Genomic DNA, 25,447 nt, shown 5'->3' with positions numbered 1-25,447 from the left:
GCTCATATCACTAAGATGGAAAAACCTTAATCTTGGTCAATTCTGGATCTCTTCCTACTCTTGATCAAGGGCCTCTGTGGTGCCACAATGCCAAGAATCCATCTTTGTTGTCATCATCTCTCCCTGCTGACATCGGTGGAAATCTCCTCATTCTCCTGTGGTCTTCCATTATGGATCCATGCAAATCTCTGCTATGCCCTTCTGGTCCTGACACATAGACTCTTGCTTAGACTAGCACTCTGCCACAAGCGTGCCATTATCTAAGCCACCAAGAACCTTCATGAGCCACCAAGAACCCAGAGTTCCTGGAAAACAGATGCCATCCCTGAGCTGTTTGCCTGGCCCCTCAAGAAGATTTCATGTCCCCCTCACACTGGGCTTGGGGGATACACACAAGCCCCACAGTTCAACAGCTCCAAAATCATTTCCCTAGGAAAGGAGGGCTAGGCAGTGATAGGTCCCACCTGCTTGAGAATTTCTAAAGCCTTAACCTTTCCAATTTGGGGTCCCAGACAAACCCACACATTTTCAACTTCTCTGGTGCCCTCCATCTGCAGTCCATGAACTCTTCATCTACCATGGGACAGAACAGCCCAGCTCTTCATCTATTCTTCCAAATCTATGGTGTCATCCTAAGATCCAAGGTTTTGAACCCCAAACCCAAGAATTTGGTGTTTTTGTTGCCTGCTGGGTCTTTCACCCTGAGGTAATAAAACCAGAATATCTCCCTGGGAGCATAAGAATGAAGAGGAAAAGCACAGTCAACCTTTGAATGTGTGATCCTAGTGCTCATTTCTTCACTAGCTACCATGCACAATGCCCAGGGTACAGAGTGTTTTAAAACATGAGAGTGTCTTTTAACTATTTTTTAATCAACAAAAAAAGAATATAATCCATCTTTGATTGTATCCATCTTTATAGCAGTGTAGTTATAAACTATCATTTTTAACTTTTTTTAATGGAGGAAGGAGCCCATGAAGGCAAAGATAATTAGTGTCCATGAAAGTCAGAATGTACCATAAATTAAATTGTATTATAACTAGATTATTACAAAAGATGCAGATATGTTCCTTTACTTAGAGCAGTCTCGGTACTAAAAGTCCAGCACTGAAAACATGAATCTATAATGAAAGACTTTCTGTGGAGAACTGAGCTAATACAGTTGGCATCCCCTAGTGCCTGCCAGTTGCCCACAAATGTTGTGCCCACAGTCTGCAGGCTCTGAGAAATACACAGCTAAAGAAGACTCGCCCCTACTTCTAAGAGACTGCCAGCCTAGCAAAGAGAAATAAACATGTTTAAAAATTATAAAGTATATAAAATATAATATAAAATATAAAAAATAAATATTTACTATATAGTAAATACATGTTTAGTATGTATAAAAATATAGTAAAAGTGATTAGGGTATTATAAAGAAAATGTCAGACTTAATTAATTCCTTGATTTTATTATGTCAGGTGAACACTGGCTTGTGCCTCAGTTTCCCTGAGATGAACCAAGAATCATACACTGAGGAAACAAATGAATCAATGGATTGAGAGTCTCAAGTGAAAAGTGACATGTAAATGCAAAATATTATTATGTGTACTAATACTATGTCTATCTACCATATGCTTTAGTTGGGTGTTTTTCAATACTTTGTTAATGACAATTAAACCTTATAGCATCTTCATGAGACATATATCAAGGTATTATAATATATAATAAAGTAAAATATAAATACATATATACTTTATATAGCCTTGTTCTCCTTGCTACCTGCATTTATTAATGGTCACTATACAACCAGCCATAACCTGTCATTTATTGCAAGAGAAATTCATTATGAGAAAATAATAAAATAAAAATTATAATAAAATAAAATTTACAATGTCTCTGGAGCAGTAACTTTCAAACATTTTGAGCACAGCCCCCACCAAATCCACCCCAACCCATCTTGAGACACTGGCCAATGTCTGAAGACATTTTTTATCCAGTGGGTAGAGGCCAGTGATGTTACTAAACATCCTACCATGCACAGAACAACCCACCACCCATAACAAAGAAATATCTGCCTCAAAATGTCAAAAGTGTCAAGGTTAAGAAAGCTCCAGGGAACAGTTATACCAAACTCTTAGATCAGTGGTTCCCAAACCTGTTTCATGGAGCAGCAAAACATTCCCCCCCAATTTGTAGAACCAACATAAAATTGCCAACTTTCGTTTTGACAGAAACATTAAAAATGAAAAATCATCTACTGCCTTTAATAGGAAGACCTCTAACACCAAAGATAAGGAAAAACAATCTCAGAGTCCTTTAAACCAAATAAATTTAGCTATACAAAAAACTTGCCAGATTGTCTTCACAGTTAGTCTTATCACCTTGGATTAGTAATAAGCTCATTGTTGACCAGTACTGGTCTAGTCTACTGGCTGGCTTCTGCAGATATTAATTTGTCCAGACATGAATTTGACAGCAGCTGGTCAGCAGTCAGTTCAAGGTCAAAGATGCTTGAATACAGGTATTTCGTGCTGCTGACTGAAGGAAGAACTATGTCTTCCATGTCAAGCATGCAGGTACTGGCTGACCTTCTTGCTGGGAGAAGGGTCCACAGGGCTCCCTGCCTTCAGTGCCAGAATCTTCCCCGACAAGCAGCCTTGCTTCTGCTTAGGACCTTGCTCCATCAAGGCCAGAGCTGAGTGCTGTGACTCTTTCTCTATATAAGAAATCTTTATGTAAGACAACCTCAACTATAAGAGATGAAGCTTGCATTCTATACCCTATTGTGGAAGAGATGGTATGAATATGAATAGAATTGGGAATGGGGAAAGGACTGACAGGACAGGATCAGAGCTGCCAACTGTATGAAAAGGAGCTTGGAACTATGACCCTGTTTTCAAAAATGTCACTTAGACTGCTTCAGAGGGGATTAAGGTCAATACAATCTAGTAGGTTAAAGATAGCATGAGCAGGTCCCATTCTGGACAAATGCCCAACATATGCAGTCAGTATGTAACTTCCCATCACCAACTCTATATAATCACCTGAACCCTTGAGATCCTGTTCTTCCTATCTTTTCAGACCTAATGTAGTCCCAAGTAATGCCCTGTCAAGAGACCACAGTCTGTTTCTGGGGTCCTTTGGGAGCTTGGATTTCCTATCATAAGAGTTGGATGACTCCAAATTGGATCTGCAAGCCCCCCTTGAGTAAACACATACGATCCTAAAGTGAGTTGCACAACTAAACAAATTCGAGTTCAGAGCATTCTCAGGAAAGGACCTGCAGCTCCCCTCAGGCTGCCCCAAACCAGAGTGGTCCAGCTCCCAGTGGAGGACAGGGTGGGGTTAGGCCAACGGATTCTCCTTGCAGGAAAGGAGACCAAGTTGCACTCTTGTGGACCAAGTGACACGACACTCAAGTTACACTAAAGTTTACACTCACTTTCCGTGGTCCCACGTCTACGTGGGGGAAAAAAAGTGGGGGTTTTGAACAAAACCTTTATCTCTGCTCCACCTTTCACATTTTTTTCTTTATAATTATGCATTAATGAATCTGCCTTCTCATTAGACTAGGAGTAGCTTAGATACAGGAATTATTCTTTATTCATCTTTGTGATCTCAGTGCCTAGCATAGTCTAGCACATTATAAATGCTCATTAAATCTTCAATGATTGATTGATTGAATGTTCTTACATTGTGGTACTGTCACCTTAATATAAATGTTGAAAGCAGAGGCTTTCAAATGTGTCCATAAAAATAAAGAGCATCCCAGCTCACTCTGCAAAAGCACACATAAAGAAGGAGTGATTATGCATACAGAGATGCTAGTCCTTTGCAACAAAGACTTGTCTCCAGAGGAATTATAAATCTACTTGCTGAATGGGAAAGCTCTCAACATACATATGCATAACACTGATTGCAGTGGGGGTGTGAATCTGAGCAATATCTGACATGAGAACAATGAAAATCCCAGCCCTTCTAGCTTCTAGTTACTTGACAAGAGACACATTTTCTTTGCGGATTTCAAAGATGTTAAAAATGTTTAGTTAAGACTCCAGATGGAAGAATATATTGATTTTAAATTTTAGAATTATTAATGTAGTTCACAACTACTCTGTCAGTTATTGTATTTTCTGATATAAATCTAACCCATATAAGAAGAGAAAGATACCTTTTCTATTAGGTTTTATAAACATCTGCTATCTAGAACTTTAAAAGAAAATTACCCCAGAGAGTCAGCTTTATTTCCTGACACCTCAGAAGCATAAAACCAAGAGAATCAAAGGCTACAAAGAAACATTTGACAATGCTCTTTAAAGATTTCATGGGAAAATGATTTACATGCCAAGGTAATGTTATTTTAGTGGCACATTCATCAAACTGACAAATGAAGACTTCTAGATGTATTTGCAGAGTCATAAAGAAAATCTTATGTCCTTGGGAGAACTGGTGACATTTCAAACTTATGAAGAGGGACTTTGGTTTTCAATGTCTCAAGCTTTTTGTGATTTGAGCATCTATAACCTGAAACCACAGAATCTGAAGCCTAAACTGCACTCAAAAGAAAACCATTTGATGAAGGCAGATAAGTGAAGTCATTTTCTTCACTGGACATATATTGAGTGGCATGTAAATAAGACCCATCATTATTATGGATTTTCTTAATAGAAAATCTTCAGAAACAGGAGGCCCTACGGAGAATATTGGGAGGAAACAAAAAAGAATATAGTAGTGGGAGCCTGTGTCTAAACTGTTTAAATGTTAAATAAATGTTGTCAGTCTGAGTAACTGCCAAACACATGACTTTGAAAACAGCTGAAGGGACATGTATTAGACAGGGTGACACTGTAATTGATTAATCCACCTGGAACACTTTTAGAGGGAAATGAGGTACTAAGTACACTGGGAGTGGTGAAAACCAGGACTGCCCTGGTCAAAGCAGGATCAGGAAATTCTGTTAGTCCATGTTTAAACAACTGGTTCTCAATGATCTTAAAATCCTAGGATGTTTCTCGGAGTTTCTTTGATCCTCCCCTCCAGAATCAACTTATACTGACTGGCCAAAGGCACTCTGGGAGGTAGAAGAGTAAGACTAAAGACAGACAGAGTTTTTTTAAGTGTATTATACATTAGTAATTACAGTAGTCCACAGAAAACCTTGATAGTATATCTTTCATGAATGGCACGAAGACCACTTTGTCCCCCTGCAAAACAAAAAGCAAACACCTGATTACTTGTATGAGCTCCTTCCCTATAGTCTTAATATTACTGGTTTAAATAATTTGAATTAACTATTCTAGAATAACATCAAAAGATTGTATTATATGAGTTTAAGGCCCATTTTAATGTACACTTCTGTGAACCCATGAGCAAGGCATATTGACTAGGTATTATAAGGTTCTTTGGTTTCAAAGCAATTCATTTCATTCACATTAGAAACAAATGAACAAACTGTTCTTCATAAATAGAATCTAAAGTTTAAATATTCTTCCATTATGAACATAGTTATACAAATGAGCATTTTCCCCATGTCTTCCTAGAAATCATTCAAAAGTAACAAAGGAAATGGAAAAATTAAAAGAAAACTAAATTTTTGGCAAAGTCAGAAGTTGTAATTCCCAGACCACACCGTGTGCAAGGGCTCCCATAAGCAGCCAAGATCCATTCAAAGACAAATGGAACCAAAGAATTTGTCAAAGACAGGTGGAAGAAGTGAAGATAATAGGCTGTAGGGAGAAATCTCACTAATGAGATTGGTCAGAGGTGGGAACTCTTGGAGTGACAGCCAAATTATATTTCCATGGTTATGCAAATAAATTCACTGAAAACAATGGGAAATGCTAGATAAAATACATTTTTAAATCCTAACACATTAAAAGTATTTAAGAGCTGAAAATCCAGTGGGGGAATTTCCAGGTCAATTTTTGGATGAAAGCCTGTAACCAAAGGGTTAAGTAGAATTTCAAAACACCCAATCTGCTGATGCCTTCAAGGTGTTTGCCAACACTGCACATGGACAATGACTTCAGGGCTAGAAGAACAAAAATCTAGCCCTAGAATCCACGTAGGAGTGAGTTTTATAAGAAAGTCTTCCATATGTGATAGACATTGTGCTCACCAATATAATTTCTCCTTCTTTCCTGGGAATACAAGAGATTAAAATTCCCAGCTCTCTTGCAGTTAGTGGGGCCATTTGACTAGTTCTTTTTTTTTTTTAAGATTTTATTTATTTATTTGACAGAGAGAAACACAGCGAGAGAGGGAAAGAGGGAACACAAGCAGGGGGAGTGGGAGAGGGAGAAGCAGGCTTCCCGCAGAGCAGGGAGCCCAATGCGGGACTGGATCCCAGAACCCTGGGATCACGACCTGAGCCAAAGGCAGACGCTTAACGACTGAGCCACCCAGGCGCCCCATTTGACTAGTTCTGGATAACAAAATAAAAATGAGCAGAAATAAGATGTGTCCTTTCTGTGACAGTGAAAGCTTTTGTCCAATTCTCAATTCTTTCTTCCCCTGCCAGAGCAGTCAATGACTTTCTAGAGGATAGAGCCTGAATCAGCCTGAATCCCAGAGTATCTATGTGGAAGAGTGCCCCCTCTCCACCAAAAACTTACAGATGACTTTGTGTGAGCAGGAAATAAACCTTTATGTATTAAGCCCCTGAGATTTGGGGGACTGTTATCACACATTAAGTTTAGCCTATTCTAACGCAGAAATCAGTACCAGAAGTGGGGTGGATGCTACTGTAACAAAAATCTAAAGTATATGGCCAGGCAAAGACAATAGGAAGCTGATATTGCAGGCTGGAAAGGTAAAACATTTCATGACCACAGTAGGCAAAGAGTCAACTCATGTACCTGGTGAGACCGAGAAAGAGATTGAGAAAGCTCATGAGTTCCGTGTGTGAACTGCGATTGTTTTTTGCCAATGTATTTATAAAACAGAGAGAGGTAAATTCAGGAAATTGGCTGGTTTACAAGAAGGTAAAGAGAAATGAGAGTCCTAAAATTTGGGACCTGAAATGTTAGAAGATCGAGCAACTTTTAGATCTCAAACAGTACGAGAGAAAACTCAGATCTTTTTGAGACAAAGTTCTATCAAAGCTGAGCCTTGTAGCAAAGTTCATCCCATTGTTAGAAGCTCCCAATGAATTAAGCTGCATTCAAGCAAACATCTGCCTAAGGAGATAGTCAAACAGAAATTCCCAGGGTTTCTGATTTCTGTAACTACAGCAGTCTCAAAGTGATATTCAAGGTATTTATTATAGGAGAAAAAGTAAAGAAATAAAGCAGAACTTTGTCTAGAAAGAATTAAGAGTGAGGTTATTACCAGTTGGAATTGACTGAAATCAAACAAGCTTATGAAGTTCTTAAAAACTGTTCTTCCAAGTTAGCCAGGAGTCTGAATTTAAAATCCTTTAACTGTTCAATATTTAAAATATTCTTTGGGAGGCCCCTGAGTGGCTTAGTCGGTTAAGCATCCGAATCTTGGTTTGGTTCAGGTCATGATCTCATGGGTTGTGGGATAGAGCAACCCCCCCCAACTTCGAGCTCCGCATGCAGCAGGGAGCCTGCTTTAGATTCTCTCCTCTCCTTCTGCTCCTCCCTCTCCCCCAAGCGTGTGCTCTCTTTAAAATAAATAAATCTTTTAAAAAAATATTCTTTGGCCCCCAAACTTTTGGAACTAGGAAATGAACTGAGAAAGCCGAACAGTTCACAGGAGGGCATAGTCTATAACATCCATTGCAGATGTGGTCAAGAATAATAGAAAAGACCACACACAGGGCAGAGCCAAGGACAAAGAGAACAATGGGAAAGGGAAGCTGCTTCAGAATGCGGGTCTAACAAAGAACATTCCTGGGGCGCCTGGGTGGCTCAGTCGGTTAGGCATCTGCCTTTGGCTCAGGTAATGATCCCAGGGCCCTAGGATTGAGCCCCATGTCCGGCTCCCTGCTGGGTGAGGAATCTGTTTCTCCCTCTCCCTCTGCTGCTCCCCCTGCTTGTGCTCTCTCTTTCTCAAATAAATAAAATCTTTAAAAAAAAAAAAAAAGAACATTCCTGACACCAGCTTAGGGCTCTATGTACTAGACAGGATTTAAGAATGTAGACAAATGACAGTCTGTCCCTTCCATCCTTATTTCTGAGCAAGGGTGCTTATTACAGTTATCTTGTCCCTGTCCCACCATTGTACATTGGGAACAGAAAATTTGTCCTTTTCCTTTATGGTTTTCTGAATCACATAGAGCTACAGCTAGTCTACAGCTAGACTTAGTAGAGAGACAATAGCATAACATGTGGAGATCTTGAAATTTTGACCTGTGACTAGATAGAATTTGGGTCATTATCCTTGGATAAATAGGTGAACATAGTCTGCACATGGAGTGTGAAGCCAATATTTGGTGACCTGCCTAAATACAACTTAAAGTGCACATGGAACTTTTATAAAAATTAAGAAAAAATATTTTAATATGTTTGAAAGATATAAATGACAATTCAATAAAACTAAAAATTTATAACACATTTTTAAAGAGATCCTTCTTCAATCTGAACATACTTAAACACTTCAAAGATCAAAGATCAATACAAATTTAAATTGTTGAATTTCTAAAAAATACCAATAAATTGAAATACCACTTACAGGAATCCATAAGATATAGCTATAGCAGTACCCAGAAAAAAATTCTAAGCTTTAAGTACTTATATAAATAAAAATGAAACAATGAAAATAAGTAAAACATCTAATTCAAAAACAGAGAAAAAAGAACAAGCAAGCCAAAAGAATCCAGAATGATACAATAATTCAAGATAAAAGAGTAGTTAAATGCAGAATTAAATAAGTTAGAAAACAGAATAAATGAATAAGTAAGCAAAATAAACACATCTAAAAAATCAAGAAAAAGGGCAGGAGATATAAACAGAGTAGAGGGTTATAATATCCACACTGTGGAATATTATTAGGCAATAAAAAGAAATGAAGTATTGATAACTTGCTACAACATGGGTGAAACTTGAAAACATTATGCCAAGTAAAAGAAGCCAGTCACATAGGACCATATATTATTTTATTCCATTCATATGAAATGTCCAGAATAGGCAAATCTATAGAGACAGAAAGTAGGTTAATGGTTCCTAGGGCTTGAGGGTTTAGGGGATTCAGGAGTAACAGCTAAAAGGAACAGGATTTCTTCTTATGTTAATTAAAATGTTCTAAAATCAATTGTGTTGACAGACGTACAATTTTTTATTTTAAGATTTTATTTATTTATTTGAGAGAGAGAGATAGCCAGAGACAGAGCACGAGCAGGGGAGAGAAGGAGAAGCAGGCTCCCTGCTGAGCAGGGAGCCCAACATGGGGCCTGATTCCAGGACCCTGGGATCATGACCTGAGCTGAAGGCAGATGCTTAACCGACTGAGCCACATGGTGCCCCATGACAGATGTACAACTTGGTCAATATACTGAAAGCCATTGAATTATACACCTTAAAAGGATGATAATGTATAGTATGTGAGTTGTATCTTAATAAGGTTGTTAAGAATAGGAATAACCGTCAAAATAGAAGAAAAATTTTATTTTATTTTATTTATTTATTTTTTTTTTAAAAGATTTTATTTATTTATTTGAGAGAGAATGAGAGAGAACACATGAGAGGGGGGAGGGTCAGAGGGAGAAGCAGACTCCCTGCCGAGGAGGGAGCCCGATGTGGGACTCGATCCAGGGACTCCAGGATCATGACCCGAGCCAAAGGCAGTCGCTTAACCAACTGAGCCACCCAGGCGCCCTAGAAGAAAAATTTTAAAAGCAGTAAAGACTACTTTCCATAACTCTATGCAAATATATTTGGAAAGCTAGATGGCACACATAACCTTCTACAAAAAGTAACTTACCAAAATTGTCCTCGGTAGAGACAGAAAGTCTAATAGACAATTCCCAAAGAAGAAACAGAGAAAGATGTCAAAGAAAAAAGAGAGTTACCCATCAAACAGTACCATGCCCAGATGATTTTATTATGGAAGGAAATTTCTTATTTGTACCTTAATGTCTAGCAGGATGTTTGACATGCCCTGATCTCCTCAGATGTCAGAGGTAAAAGGCATTGATAGGGTCGATAAGACCTGTAGTGGATCACACTACATTCACTACACTCATTTCGACATAAGTGTAAAACAATCACAGGCAGCTTTTCCAAATTATTTATATTTATTGTAAGATTATTTAACATACAGGGGAGCCTAAGTGGCTCAGTCAGTTAAGCGACGACTCTTGATTTTGGCTCATGATCTCAGGGTCGTGAGATAGAGCCTCATGTCAGGCTCCGTGCTCAGCGGGGAGTTAGCTTGAGATTCTCTCTCTCCCTCTCCCTCTGCCCCTCCCCTCACTCTCTCTCTCATATAAATAAATCTTAAAAAAAAAAGATTGTTTAACATACAAAATAACGTAACTAAAAAAAAAAATGCAATCTATCCAGACTAGATTTCTTTACTAAATCACACAATACATATACTTCTTTCAAAGTCTAGAAAGAAGGCCACAATATGTTAACCTGTAGAAAATTGCCTTCAATGAAATTTTGGTTGCTTTGTCGGCATGCACCCCTACAATGAGAGCAGGTGCCACTAAGCTCTGAAAGCTCAGGATTATTATGCAGTAATAAGTAGAGAAATCCTTTTCTGTGACGATTTATTAGTTTTGCTATTCACACCCTTGCTGTCAATGACCATATGTAAATTAGCTAACCTGAGTGTGTTGGCCTTAGATATATATTAGCTCTGTTGTCCCCACCCATCTGGCCATAGAGTTATGGATATGTAACTTAGGCATCATATATACAGATGATTAAATGCTATTAAGATGCTGTGACCCTCCCTAGAACTAGAAGTCACAAATCTTGTAATCATACACTTGACATCACTAGAGACTGCCCACAGTCAATCAAAATCAATCAAAAATGCCCACACCTATTACCAAACACTCCAATGGAAGGGGTAGTAATGCTTTCGGTTGACAATTAACTAATGTGCCATCTTTAGTTCTCCACGTGAACCCTAGGAGCTAGAACAGTCTCCTCTAGAGAACCTGTCCTGGTCCAGTAGGCCTAAGTGCTCCTCTTGGATGTTCCCAGAGCATCCTGCTTACCCTGATCCTAGTATGCACAGTGCATAGTATTTGCCTGGTCAGTCTTCCCTACTCCTGTCTCACAGTAATCTGGACCTCACTGTCAAATCCCAGACTCAGCAGAGTGCCTGCAACATAGCAGTGGTTTAATAATAAATATATTTTTTCAAACAAATGCTATTCAAAAAAAGAGCTATTTAGAAATAAAAATATTTTTAAGTGATTTTTTTTTTTCAAAAGCTGATTTAATGCTTCTGGCTCCTGCTTGAGCATTTCAGTATTTTTCCAAGTGTTTAAAAAATTCTGACAAGCCATTCATACATTTTAATTCCAAAATATTCTTTCTACCACTTTATTTTATTTTTATTTTTATTTTTTTTAAAGATTTTATTTATTCATTTAACAGAGATAGAGAGCGAGAGCACAAGCAGGGGGAGCAGCAGAAGGAGAGGGAGAAGCAGGCTCCTCGCTGAGCAGGGAGCCTGACAACATGCGGCTCCATCTCAGGACCCTGGGATCACGACCAAAGCCAAAGGTGACACCCAACCGACTGAGCCACCTAGGCGCCCCTTCTTCCTACCACTTTCTATGAAAGAAAGCTAAATTCTTTGCAATAAATAAATAATATTATGTTAACTCTTCCATTTGATTGAACCTAGAACAATCTGATTGGGGATCTAACATCTTACCAAAGAAACATATATAAATCTCTGCCAATTAATGGTTAATGCATCAAAACTTAGTGAAGTTAAAATAAAGAAATAACACAGGAAACAAACTGAGGGTTGCTGGAGTGGGGGGTGGGGTGGGAGGGATGGGGTGACTGGGTGATAGACACTGGGGAGGGTAGGTGCTCTAGTAAGCGCTGTGAATTGTGCAAGACTGTTGAATCTCAGATCTGTACCTCTGAAACAAATAATGCAATATATATTAAGGAAAAGAAAAAAAGAAGAAGAAGATAGCAGGAGGGGAAGAATGAAGGGGGGGAAATCGGAGGGGGAGACGAACCATGAGAGACAATGGACTCTGAAAAACAAACTGAGGGTTCTAGAGGGGAGGGGGGTGGGAGGATGGGTTAGCCTGGTGATGGGTATTGAGGAGGGCACGTTCTGCATGGAGCACTAGGTGTTATGCACAAACAATGAATCATGGAACACTACATCTAAAACTAATGATGTAATGTATGGGGATTAACATAACAATAAAAAAATTTAAAAAAAACTCCTAACAATTAAAATGTAATTGTATTTCAAAATGAAATAAGGGAAACAGTAGTAAAAGATTAGTGTCTAGCAAAAACAGTAATACAATATTCAAATCTACTCAGAACTTTTTCAAAGCATTGTAAAAATATATTTCTCTAATGTCTACACAAGATTTCTGTTTTCTGTCCATTATACCTAAAATCAATTTTTTTAAAAGTGCATTGTGTAGGTGCTGGTTGGGTGGGGTGGTGAAAGTTTAAAGTCAAAGTAAGAGCCAATGTAGGAAATCCCTAATATATTAATGTGTATATTCTAAACTTTTGCTATAAAATTGGGTGTTTGGAACATGGAATTCATTCTCTACTACAGTAGCTATCTATAGGATATAGCAGATAGTGTAGAAATCTCTAGGATAGAATGGGATATAGTAGATATCTATAGGATTTTGAGCTCAGCACTCCTTTCTCCTGGGTATATCCATCTTATCCCATGGTTATTGGAGAGCTGACATATTTCCACCTAACCCTGCCTATTTGGATGACCCCAAATAGATACTTGGCCCAAGAATGCACATCTAACCTGAAATTTTTGTATGCAGAACTGAAAATACCTTAAAACCAACCTTTTCTTTTTTTGTAGGATAAAAATATAGATAAAAATTCCAGAACTGCAGCAGCCATGTTTTCTGTAGTTTTCAATGATAAGATGAAGCAAACACACAAAGAGGAGGAGAGAGGAGAAATTAGAGATCTGTTTGCATTTGCATCTTTTATTCCAGTTGTTCCTAAGGTGGAGCTGCACTCTTGTCTTCCTTCTTATCTGGTAATCAACCATTCCATGAATCTAATGCGCTGATTCATTCTCCTCTTGTTTCCTTAGGCTCAAACTGAGTATCTGTCACTTGTAATCAAAAGAAGTCTGACCACCTCACACAGAAAAGAGTACCAATAGGTGGTTTTCCTGGCCAACTCGGAATAGTTTAATAATACTAGCTCTAGTGCTATTTAAAAACTTGAGCCCACGGCGCCTGGGTGGCTCAGTCGGTTAAGTGTCCGACTCTTCATCTTAGCTCAGGTCTCGATCTCAGGGTCGTGAGTTCAAGCCCTGTGTTGACTTCCACGCTGGGTGTGGAGCTTACCTAAAAACAACAACAACAAAACCTTGAGCCCTAAGCCTGGGTATCACAGCATCCATAGATTGAACCTCACCTTATCAAAATGTCACTAGGCCCCACGTTGTTCTTACCTCCTCCCTCCCTCATGCCCCACACCCTTACCTATCCTGCGGAGTGGTCTTTGGTGGCCCCTATGGGTGGGAGATAGTCCCAAGAGTAAGGTGGGGGATAGTCCCAAGAGTAAGGTGAGGGATAGTCCCAAGAGTCAGTATAGGGTAGGCTCAGGCAGAGGCACTTGTACACAGCAATGGTCTTTCCTAATCCAAGTGCATGCACATGTGGAAATGCCTGTCCCGTAACATTCTACCTTACAAGGGTTCATCTTGCAAGCAAAACTTGCAAGATGTTTTATTTTGGCCGCCAGTTAAGTTAAGCAAAACCTCACATAAAGGTCAAGGCACAAGAATTCTATAACCCCCAGTTTTCAGGAAGAGAATTTGATTGAAATTTCATAAAAGAGAATAGCATTGAAAGAAAAATTCAGTCAGGGCAAAAGGATGCAGTGTGCCCTGGATTTCATCTTAAAAATAGAAAATAAGGTGCTTCCCCCCAAAACTACTACATTCAAAGTCATTTGTGGGTATGTGCGTATGTTGAGGAATGAGAATGTAGGACTAGATTAAAAATAACTGTGGCGTAGGATCTACCATTATAGAACAGAGACAAGAATGAAAGGGTGGTTAATCCGAATGAATGTGAATAACATCATCCTTTTTACTCAACATAAAACTAGCAATTAAAAAGATATTTTAAAAAGACTCATAATAAACCATGAAGAGTGACTCAGACTCTAAAAGAGATGAAGCACTGTGTCTACATTCTGATCATTTAGAGAATGTTTGCTTCAGGGGAAAAGCTGTAGCAAATGATATAAAATTTTTAAGGTAATTTTACTTTATTCCTATTATGAAGATAATACATGTTCATTATGGAAAATGTAGAAGTGACAAAGAGGAAAAAAGAAAAAGACAAATAATCCACATTCTACCTACCATCCAGTAATAAGTATTTTGTGTTATGCTGAATGTCCTTTCAATCTCTTTTCAATGCATATCAACATATACCTTTAACAAAGGAATTCATTACATCCTGGTTTTTGTTTTGTTTTGTTTTGTTTTTACCTATAATGAGACTGTATTTTCAAATAGTCATCTTTTCACTTTTCTTTGCTTAACTCTGTAAAATAACCTTTGCTTTAATAAATCAGAGGCATCCACATTTGTCTCGGGAAGATTTAGGATTGTTTTGACAGGAATATGAAGGAAAATAAAGCATGGCTGATTAACTTCTGACTAACAAAATGGAATTTTTGAGTCCTAAGTGAGATATTTTTCTTCAAAGTCATTGTGGAGAAATAAAAGGACAAAATTTCTTAAGCTGCTATTAACAAGACCCAGAAGCTCCCAAACATAGCTCAGATAAGGTGACCTTACAATTTATCTTTTAAAGCAGATCCCTTTAGAAAGTGAAAGAAAAGGCTTTGAGTAATTCTCAGGCCAATGGCAGTAAACTCTCCTGGGCACACCCCCGCATGCACACACCCTCTCCACAGGGTATTTGACAGAAGCTGTCAGAGTGCCGCTGCAGGGCTGCTGTGTTGAGGGATGAGGTGCCCCTACCACAGGGGCTATGGGGTGACCAGCCTAAGTCAGGGGCGTGGGGAGGATAAGCATGACATGGGGATCTGTAGTGACAGTAAGAGCCAAAATGGAACTAAGTCTGTAAGCAGAGACACCGGGTCCTCAACAAAGTGGATTGGTCACCAATTCAGGGTGAAGGCCCAGAAGTTGGACAAAGGATGATGTGAGCAAGAACAAGGACCCACACATAATCTGGGGGCATCACTCCCCACCGCCAAAATAACATACAATGTCAGTCACACACACACACACACACACACACACACACACACACACACACACAGATGTCACTGGGGAAAGGAGAGTGTGGAGGATGGAGGACTCAGAAATAATGGGCACCATTTTGAGAGACTATTTTAAATTAAAACAAGCTGTTTAAACTTGAAGAGACAGATACCCTATAGTTGGCAAGTTTGAATTTTTTCCTACTAACTAACAATGAAAGCCATGAGGATCAATTTTAGAAAATAAATTTTATATATGCATCTGAGTTGTGTGCAAATTTCTAATTCTGCTACCCACTTGATAGTGAATATATTTGCATGTCATTGGTCTACTATTACATCATCTCAAATGGTCACATGATATTATAATTTAGAATTTTTTTTTAAGCACGAGTTAAGAAGGGGCGCCTGGGTGGCTCAGTCATTGGGCGTCTGCCTTCAGCTCAGGTCATGATCCCAGGGTCCTGGAATCGAGCCCCGCATCGGGCTCCCTGCTCCGCGGGAAGCCTGCTTCTCCCTCTCCCACTCCCCTTGCTTGTGTTCCCTCTCTCACTTTGTCTCTCTCTGTCAAATAAATAAAATCTTTAAAAAAAAAAAAAAATAAGCACGAGTTAAGAAATCAAAATATCTCTTTAAAGTATAAACTCATTTGTCCCTATATAAACTCAAAATCTTCTTAGTATCTGTCAGTCCCTGATAAGTTATGCACCGCAAGTAGGAAGAGCACAAGTTTAGCTCCCAATTTTAAATTCTTCACCATTCAAATCAGAAGAAGAGCACATTATACTCTAAGTTCACTTATACAGAGGTGAGCAAACAGGCTTCAGGGTCGTCCTGTTATATCAGGATCAGGCTATGAGAAATCGATTCTCGTTTTATTATGAATTTATGCTGTCCTATAGACTTTTACCTCTGGGCCTTTCTAAAGTATAAAATAGAGGGTCCCAACCCAGTGCCTTTTGGGTTTCTGTGTGTGTTCATTCTATCTGCTCATTTGTTCATTTCTTTGATGAATGTTAATTGAGCACCCACTGTGTTCTTACCCTTTGCCCTGAGGCTTGCTCTTTTCACTTCTCATTATTGACCAAAAAAGCCTCTTTAAAGGCTCTTCTCTCTTCTCTCCAAAGTCTATGCTGTGTGCATGGAAACCACATAAGCAAACTTCTTTAAAATATACATAAAATAGGAGTTAATAATCATTCGGTTGAGGACCTGAGCTGTTAAAGGTAGGAGGATGGAGGTTTGGTGGAAGGGGAAGCATTTACGGATTTCAAAAAAGAGGCAGGCTGCACCATGTGGTTACTAAAGGCTTTCGGATTTGCCTTTTCATCCCATTTTGTGAGTGTGTACTGGAGATGTGAGGAGAAGGATGCTGGCTAGAGAAGGGCTGGGTCACCCTACCGTGGCCCTGAATCATGTGAAGGACTCCAAATACTGCCAGGTTAGTCCCTGAGAAAGTCACTGAATAAATACAGGAAGAATGATACAGCAAATTAGAAAATGCATCTCTATTTTCTTTGCAAGTACGCTAATGGTACCTTGTGGCCTTGAAAGCAGGTTCTCTGTGCAGTACCTTAAATAGACATGAACTCCCTGTTCAGACAGCACAATAGAGTGTAAGTCTGAAGAGCATCACAGAAAGCTCTTTAATTTCTTTCCCCAACCCAAATGATTTTTCTGTAGAAATCTGTAAAACTATGAACTTCCCTACCCCACAATTAACACTGCATTTTATTTTTCTTCCTTTTTTTTCCTTTCTCTTTCTGCTTTCTTCTTATTATAGGGAGGTGGGGAGGGTGTGAGGAAGGGAAGAGTAAAATGCGCAGGCTCTTTAATTAGGGCTTAGACAGGGGAGAAAAGTAATTGAAATATACATAAAATTAACCTGAGCTCTTAAAACTCTAGGTGTCACCATGGAGACCAGAGCATGAACTGTCTCCATGGAGACTCGAATGAATTTTTGGGCTTTAAATTATCATCACTTATTACCTGATGTCGATTTGGGCAATGAAGAGATGAGTTAAAATACACATATAAAAATATAAGAAGTAGCCTCACATCAGAGAATTTATTAAGGGCAAATCTAGTTGTTCTGGTTCTTAGAATTCCATTATTCCAATGAATGTGAAGATACCCCAAGAGAAAATTTCCCCCAACTCAGAATTTCTCATGGAATCATCTAATGATACAACTCCACAAATGCTACAGGAATGAATAGAGAAAAATAATTTCTAGAAAAGGCCTCTCTCATTCAGAAGCGTCAGTGTGATGCAGGTGAAATGGCCCTGTCCATCATAGCTCTAAGGAAGAGACAGTGCCCAGGCAATGTCTTATTCCAGTAATGCACCAGAGATTCTTTTAACAACCATTCTGTGCATATCACTTTATCAGGTCTATTATATACAACTGTTTTTAATATGTGAAGTGAAGTCAGACAGACTTGTATTACATGCAACATAAAGAGAAACACAGAAATCATGCAAATGTTTAAACTATATAAGCAGAGGTAAATAAGAATCTTTCCCAGTTACAGATTCTACTTTGCAAACCTAGAGGTACAGTCATTTAACTGATCAAATACTCAGCCGAGAGGCCACTTGAATGCTATATCATAGATAGTAAGTACTCATCAATTAAATAAAAATCACTCATAAAAGATTAAAATTTAATAAGAGTTTCAATATATAGTAAGTCAATAGAAAACAAACAATTATGACCAGAATGCATAAAAACAAAATAGTTGATCAGATTATTCATTTGGAAGTTTATATAATTTGAACTTTATATAGTTTTTTTTTTTTTAAGACAGATTTTGGTGACTTCTTAGATATGGAAGGGAAGCAAGGATGACAACAGCACAGTCAGCTCAAAGAAATCAAGTATTTCTCACATTTTATGATAAGTTCTCATTATTTAGGTTGTTATATTCTATAAAGTTGTCACAAATAATTAGCAAATACTGAACCATTGCTCCTAGGGGAAATAAAGGAGTAGGTTCCTGTGAGCCTCTGCTCACATCTTCAACAACCAATCAATATATAACCTGGTTTTATGTATGTTTCTGTTTAAATATACCTTATTTGATATCTTCTGCTGATTCATTCACATTGAACTCACAGCACTGTAACTCATGACTGAATGAAGCCTGTGCAACATCTATTTTCTCCACAAGGCACATCACAGCCTTCTTGCACATATCACTAGATAGCAGTCCAGCAGTAGGTGGCTATATCAACAATGAAATCAGCAACAAAAAGCACAAAAATGCTAAATAGATCATGAAAAAAAAATACTTGTTTACAGTATTAAGCTGAAACAAGAAGGCAGAGTGTCACTTTGATCTAAAAATGAGAGAGTGACTAAAAAATTTTGCCTCTCTGCACATGTCCATAAATGACCACGAAACTGCCTTGAGTATTGATTTGGGGTTATAAATACATTTTAGCAAGTAGGCAAATTCACAAATACAGAATCCGCAAATAATGAGGATCAACTGTACTTGCGGACTATAGAGAACTATTTTTATTTCCCTACGAGGTTGCTTCTTACTATTCCATTGCACTTGCCTGTGAGTGCAATGTTCTCTTTTGTGTATCTATGGAGCTCCTATTCTTCCTTCTAAACCCTGCTCAGGAAACTATACACACACAAACCTCTTCCTGTTACCTTTACCTCTTATACTCATCTCTATTTTGCACAAACCAGATTATACTGAATTTAATGGCATTCTCCCTTACAGGTCTACGAAATTCCTTGAGGTCCATGACCATGTCCTAATACACGTATATAACCTTTACTGTGCTTACTATGTGCCAGGCTACATGTTAAAATGTGCTTCACAAACAATACCATCTTTAATCTTACAAAAATCCTATCATCCCCAATTTACAGTTGTAGAAACAGAGGCCTAGAGCATTCATGTGACTTGCCATATCACATGCTGCAGAGTTGATATTCAAACCTAGAGTCCAAGTGTGTAATCATTATCCTAAAAAATTAGTATTAGGTACCATATGTTTTTGACTGCTTACTATGTACAGGCATGGTGTTAAATGCTTTAGACAAATTAACTCATTGAATCCACTTTATCTGTCTCTGTGTCTCCAACACATAGCAAAGTGCATGACACATGAATGCTTGTTGAATTTCCTCCTGTTCCCAAACGTTCTTTCTAAAACTAACAGCATAAGAACTCTCTACATTCTCAGCAGTGACCAGAATGACTTTCCATGTTAGACCACATTTCTCCCCCACCAAATTCCTCATCTCCTTTTCATGTATGTTCTTCGGTGGTTTTGCTATTGATGTCACAAGTCATGGTAGGGCAGAAGAGAGCAGAAACACTGTCCACTTGAAAAAGTTCTTTGTCTTTAACACTAATTTCTAATAGTGATTTATATTATGACCTACATCTTTATAGAGTAACAAAATCATGGAAGAGCTAAGTGTTTTGCTTGAGGTCTATGAGGTAACCCCTATATGAGGCTAAAAGAGGATTTTCTACTTCCCAGTAGAGCTTTGGATTCCAAATCTATCTAGCCTCTCACACTCAGTTCAAAATAGGCAGAGAGTCAGTTTTAGGGATGAGAACTAAAAGTAGGGGAGTGGGCTTGTAGGAAAGTGGAGAGGCTGTAGAAAGTTTGCAAGGCAGAAACTGCAGGGTTCACATACATTACATGAATAAATGGGATCAAGGAGGGCTTAGACAAATAACGCATCTCCCTCCTGCTGTCCCCTAATGGACCCTTCCTTTCATGAGTAAGTACTGTTATCTCAGAAATGTGATTTCTAGGCCTCTGCAAACACCCTCTCCTCCATCGTCGGTGAGGGTGATCTATAACCTCTGGTGGACAGGGACCTGCAGGGCAGGTCTCAGTGACAGGGCAGGGCTCTTGGAGGCTTTCCTATCTCTTCCTGCGCTGCCCCAACTCTCACTCCCACCCTCTTTACCTCTCCTTTGAAGATCTTTCTTCCCTTTCTTTTTTCTCCCTTGTCTCCTCTCCCAGTCCTCTCACTTGTCTCATCTTTTTCTTTCTCACCTCTTCCTTTTCCCTTTCTCTGCTCTTCCCTTCCTCTTTTTTCTTTCTCTTCGCTGTTTATTCCATCCTCTCCACCCTTGCCCTCTCTCTATTACTTTCTCTCCTCCCCCATCCCTTCCCCCAGCAGCCGGGAACTGCAGCGAGCTCGCTCACCAAGAATACACCAACACGGGTTTCGAGTACTTCTTGTGATGGGAGCGGAGGGTGAGGGAGCCCTTGCGCTCCAGCAAGTCCGTGGGTCCGAGCTCAAACCAGTATTGCCTACTGCTGCACCAGTCCTGACAGGAGCTGCCAGAACTGTCCATTGAGGCGGGCCACATTCAGACCTCGGAGGATTTCTTTCTGCACCTATTCTGCTCCCCACGCCAACACCGACCAGGATTCGGCGTCTCTGATCTCCTGAGCAACCTGGGGCGGGGTCAATGGAGAGGGCGGGGTCAATTGAGGGGGCGGGGCCAGTGGAGGGGCGGATCCCTCAAACCTAGTAACTCCGCTTTCCAAGCACAGTAGTTACTGATTAGAAAGAAACTACATTTCCCAGAATGCAACGAGGGGAGCGACCCGCTTACGGAGAGGTTGGGAGGGACGTCCTTGGCCTCCTGGGATCTGTAGTTTCACCCTACCACGAGCCTAATCCTGAGAGTGGCCGGCGGAGTTAAGTGGGACCGGCGGGTCAGGTAAGGGTTAAGGAGACATGAGCCCAGAGCAGGTCTGCTCTGGCTGTCCTTGCAGAAGTTCTTTTTACCATCCATCATCTGTTGCCACCACACCTTCTACTTACAAGCATGTAAGTTTAACCAAAAGGAAGCAAGAGAACACCCCTCAAGCCCTAAAATATGTCATTTATATAGATTTTCTGAGGAGGAGCAGAATCATTCAGCAAATCAGCTAAAAAGTCTGGGGATGAAAAAGCCCTGACTGATTCTGGTTTCAGCTACTTTCTCAACCTTTGTGAGCACGAGTTTCTTCCTCTGAAAAAACAAAGTAAGGGATGGGACCGAGGAGGGGGCAGGGTGAACACAAGAATCTGAGGTCCCTTCAGGCTGAAACGCTGAAAGACCCAACCTCTAGCTACAGCGTAGGGCTCCAGGGCATTCAGCTCCCTGAGACCTGCCAGTTCTCATTTTCACACTTGATATTTTATGACAACACAAATTCATCACATTATTGTGTTGTTTAATATGTGACAAGGAGATTTCAAAAAGATTACCTATGGCATTGCTTTCAAGAAATGATTGGATAGCTGTTTTGTAGGAGGAAGGTGCTTATTTCATCTTTGACTTTCCAAGAGAGGAATATTTAAGGCATCAGAATTCTCCTCCCCAACTGAGTTGAGCACCATAAAGGCATTAGTGGACTTCATCATGGCCATCCCTCTGGCCTGGCATGATGCTTAGTACAATGCATCATTTCAGAATATGAATGAACAAATGAATGAATATTACATTTGAGTACTTTAGATTTACCTGGGCTTCCATATATTCCAGAGGTGTCCTACTTTATGAAAACCACATGTACACAAAATTTCAAACTTAAGAACACAAATTAAGAGACATTTCACATTACAAATAGATTCTATAGTTTGCAAAAGATTTATTACAGCACTCCTGTAAATAATGAAGTGCTCTTCCGGATCAGTTTTCACAAATTTGATTACACACAACTACTAAGTGCTTCTCTGTGGCCTGTGGTACCCAGTGTGGGCGCCTGTGGTGTGATAAGGCCCCTATTTTACTGACAGCCACAGTTAAGGCATGTTATTTAAAACCAGTTAAATAGTCCACTGTCACCAGTGAAGTGCTAGCAGAGTACTGAGCCTATTTTAGCCCTTTTCTTCTTGAAGAAATGAAAAAGAAAAATAGAAATTAACTTTAAAAGGCTAAATAAGATCCATGTTAAGGTCAATTCTGCCCAATCAAAGCAAAACATATTGCTGTTACTCCAAAAATATTATCATTATTACTATCTGTTTTTTAAAATTTTATTTTACTTATGCTTAAAGTGTATTTACTTTGCTTATGCTTAAAGTGATGGCAACATAATATATTTGTGACCAAGATGTCAGATTTCTGCAGCCAGTTTGACTCAAGAGACAGAGGCTACCCAGAGCCAAGCCCTTTCTGAGGTACACGGACAGGTACTACAGAGATTTAAAAGCATTTCAGCACACCAAGTAGCAATAAGTTAAGAAAACAAAACAAATGTAGCTTATTATTTTGGAGTTCCTTAAATCAAGTTGACAACCTAGTTTAGTCTAATGAATATGCTTTTTTTGTTATACTCTTTCCCTTTATACCAACTTTACCAGCTGTATTGTCTTCTGCGTCTACTAAACACTTTTCAACATCCTTGTTTTGGGATATATGAGATAGACTCTCAGATTCTTTCCGTTCTCTTTGTATACACCAGTACATTCTGTGGAATTTTTGCTTTGCTGATTCCTTATCGATGAAATAGGAAGAGAACAGAAGGGTTTTGTGAGAATTACATAAGATAATATATTGAAAGCAGGTGGAACAGTGCCTAATGGATGCTTAGCCCTCAATTAAATTTCAACTACTCCTGCTATTGTTACATCCTAACTCTGTCCTTATCACTTGGGAAAAGTACCCTAAAATGTGCTTGTTTGTGTGGAGTTTCCTAAGTATACTTTCTGTTTTTCAAGCTTTGTCTGTTTACAAGGGTTTTTTAAATGAATATCTTTTTATTATATTTTAATATGAAATTTAACAGTCTGAATCAGAAAAATGTTGGCAAGATATTTGGATATGTTACCAGTGATAATGATGGTTTTGTATTCATATGGAATCTTTTCTCTTCAAGACCATTAATAAGCTTTATGCTTTTTAAATGTGAAATCACTCATCCTCAACACACTTGAGTTATTCCTGTTTTCCTCAAACTTCATCAAACCAATGAAGTGTAGGGATTAAAGCAATGCCTTCTACGTAGATTAATCTCTTTTCACCATAATATCCTTGGGACAAGAAAATTGTAGTTCAGGTGGCTGAAACAGGACTTTTCTGTAGGAAAGTGCAGGCAGACCAACTCAGGAAGTGGGAATCCCCATCATTAGCCTAATCTAATATATTTATCAGTTTTATCAGATTATTTAATAAGTTGCCAAGAAGACCTGACCAGACAGCAAACCTAAAACATGTAAACCAGCCAGATGTAAATGGTCACAGGGGCAAACCTCTTCAGCATCTCCTTTCTCTTCCTGTCTTAACAATCATATGCTCGATTCCAGGAAAGCACCTGCCCAGAAGCTTCCAAAGTCACTATCAGCATGTTCTCCCCGCAGCATTAAACTTTCTTCTACCAAATGTCATGCAATTATGCTGAGAAAACAAAAATCTAATTCTGTAAGAAAATTAACTTGTACTATCTCCATGTTAAATCGTTTAAATCTACAAAAAACTTGTATTTAAATTATATAATACTTAGAAGTTTAAAATTAAGTATTTATGTCCTAATCAAGGATTGATTACATAGTATTTTTTAAATTCTCTAGAAATAGGGAGCTCCCGTCACCCACTATATATATATCTAGGGGTTCACTTGAAAATATTTTATACAAAAAAGTTGGAGTCCACCTCCTACGTCAAAATGAATGAGATTTCTGGTCTTCCTCAATCCCTCCGTGGCCCCACTTCCATCTTTTCGTCCTCCCTCCCCCTTCTTCTTTTCCTTTTCCCACATTTCCTCCTTTTATCCCTTTCTTTTCCATGCCCGACTCCTTCTCTTCTTCCCTCCCCTTCTTTCTCTCCTCCTTCCCTCTCTCCCTATTGCCTCCTCCTCTTCTTCCCCCTTTGAGAAATGGTATGGATTTCAGAGTCAGAATCTGTTGTTGAGCACCCAAGAGAATCTGGTACAATTCAGTTATGTGAAAAATATGAAAGATCCAGATACCAGGGCCAAAATTTATATGAATAAGCTCCTGTTTAATGACCCAGGAACTCTCAAAAGAGTCAACTCTGACAAAAGCTCCAATCTTCTTTCCTTTCCTTTAAGTATTCATAACTACCAGTGGTCTTTTTTAGAATGAATTTAACCTTGAGTATGATTTCTCTGTACTTCTAATTTGTGTTGTTAACCTATTAGGCATTGACTTGCTCTCAAACAACTGCTTTAATTAGTATATTGACTAAGTGCTGTCATGCAACAGGCATGATTTCTAGAACTCCTACTATCAGCACAGAGCATTAATTTATTAAATATTCAAAGTATGGTATTCTATAATTCAGCATTTCCCTTATTTTGATAGCCAATGAGTGAGATTCTTTGGCAGAACTGTCCATAACTATTATGATAAAATTTTAATGTCCTGGATTAGTAATGATATGTTCTAACATAAATGTAGATTAGGGATTTCTTTAACATTCTACAGATTGGATATCTTTAATTATTCAAAGACTGAATATCCATTTTCACAAATGATTTAAACCCTTGGTTTCTTCCTTTTCTCCCCTGTGCTGCTTCGGTTTCTTGGTGCCTTTACTGTTTATTAGCAACAAGAATGAGACCATGTAGCTACCAGTTAACCATTTTTAGGAAAGGAGTGGTACTTGAAATTAAGTTCAGTATTGTGGCTTTCTTTGTTTCTTGTGCTCTTTAATCTGCATAAAGGGACATCCTCTCCCAGGGAAGAAGCTCAGAGAAAAGAAACAAGATTTGGGCTCCTTTTGCTCCTGGCGGTGGTGGACATTTTCTCATGTCCCCACAAGACCCACCCTCAGCTGCATGGTGAGCAAGCTGGTAAGAAACCCACTGAAAGGCTTCCCCCAGAGGATCAGGTATGTGCAGGAGGCTTCTGGTTGTTGAGTACACCAAACACACAGCTGAGGATGCCAAGTCGCCAGTCTGGGGTAGAGGTCAGGAACTCAGGGAAGAAGCTGGAGAATTTCTAGAACCTTGAAGGACTTTTTGAGTATTGCACGATTTTGAGTTTCTTGTGTTCAGCAGGCATATGTCAGACTTGTGGTGCTGTTTCCCCTGTTCATTAAGTCTCTGTTTACAGCATCATGTTAGGTTGCTTTAAACTACAGAGGCTTTCAGGCTATTTCAGGA

General features: G+C 39.0%; 1 protein-coding gene across 1 annotated transcript in view; it reads right to left on the bottom strand.

Moving 5' to 3' along the window:
• CUNH9orf135 (chromosome unknown C9orf135 homolog) overlaps positions 1-20,751 on the bottom strand; it is a 71,536-nt gene extending 50,785 nt beyond the window's left edge. The window contains exon 1 of the mRNA XM_032427676.1: positions 20,531-20,751. Within this exon, the coding sequence (XP_032283567.1) occupies positions 20,531-20,697 (167 nt within the window). The 5' untranslated portion in view covers positions 20,698-20,751. The remainder of the gene's footprint in view (positions 1-20,530) is intronic.
• Positions 20,752-25,447: the final 4,696 nt, after the last annotated feature.

The sequence above is a fragment of the Phoca vitulina genome, unplaced genomic scaffold (assembly GCF_004348235.1).
Source record: "Phoca vitulina isolate PV1807 unplaced genomic scaffold, GSC_HSeal_1.0 scaffold37, whole genome shotgun sequence".
NCBI lineage: Eukaryota > Metazoa > Chordata > Mammalia > Carnivora > Phocidae > Phoca > Phoca vitulina.
Note: the sequence above shows the minus strand (reverse complement) of the source record. Positions and strands in the feature narration are given on the sequence as shown.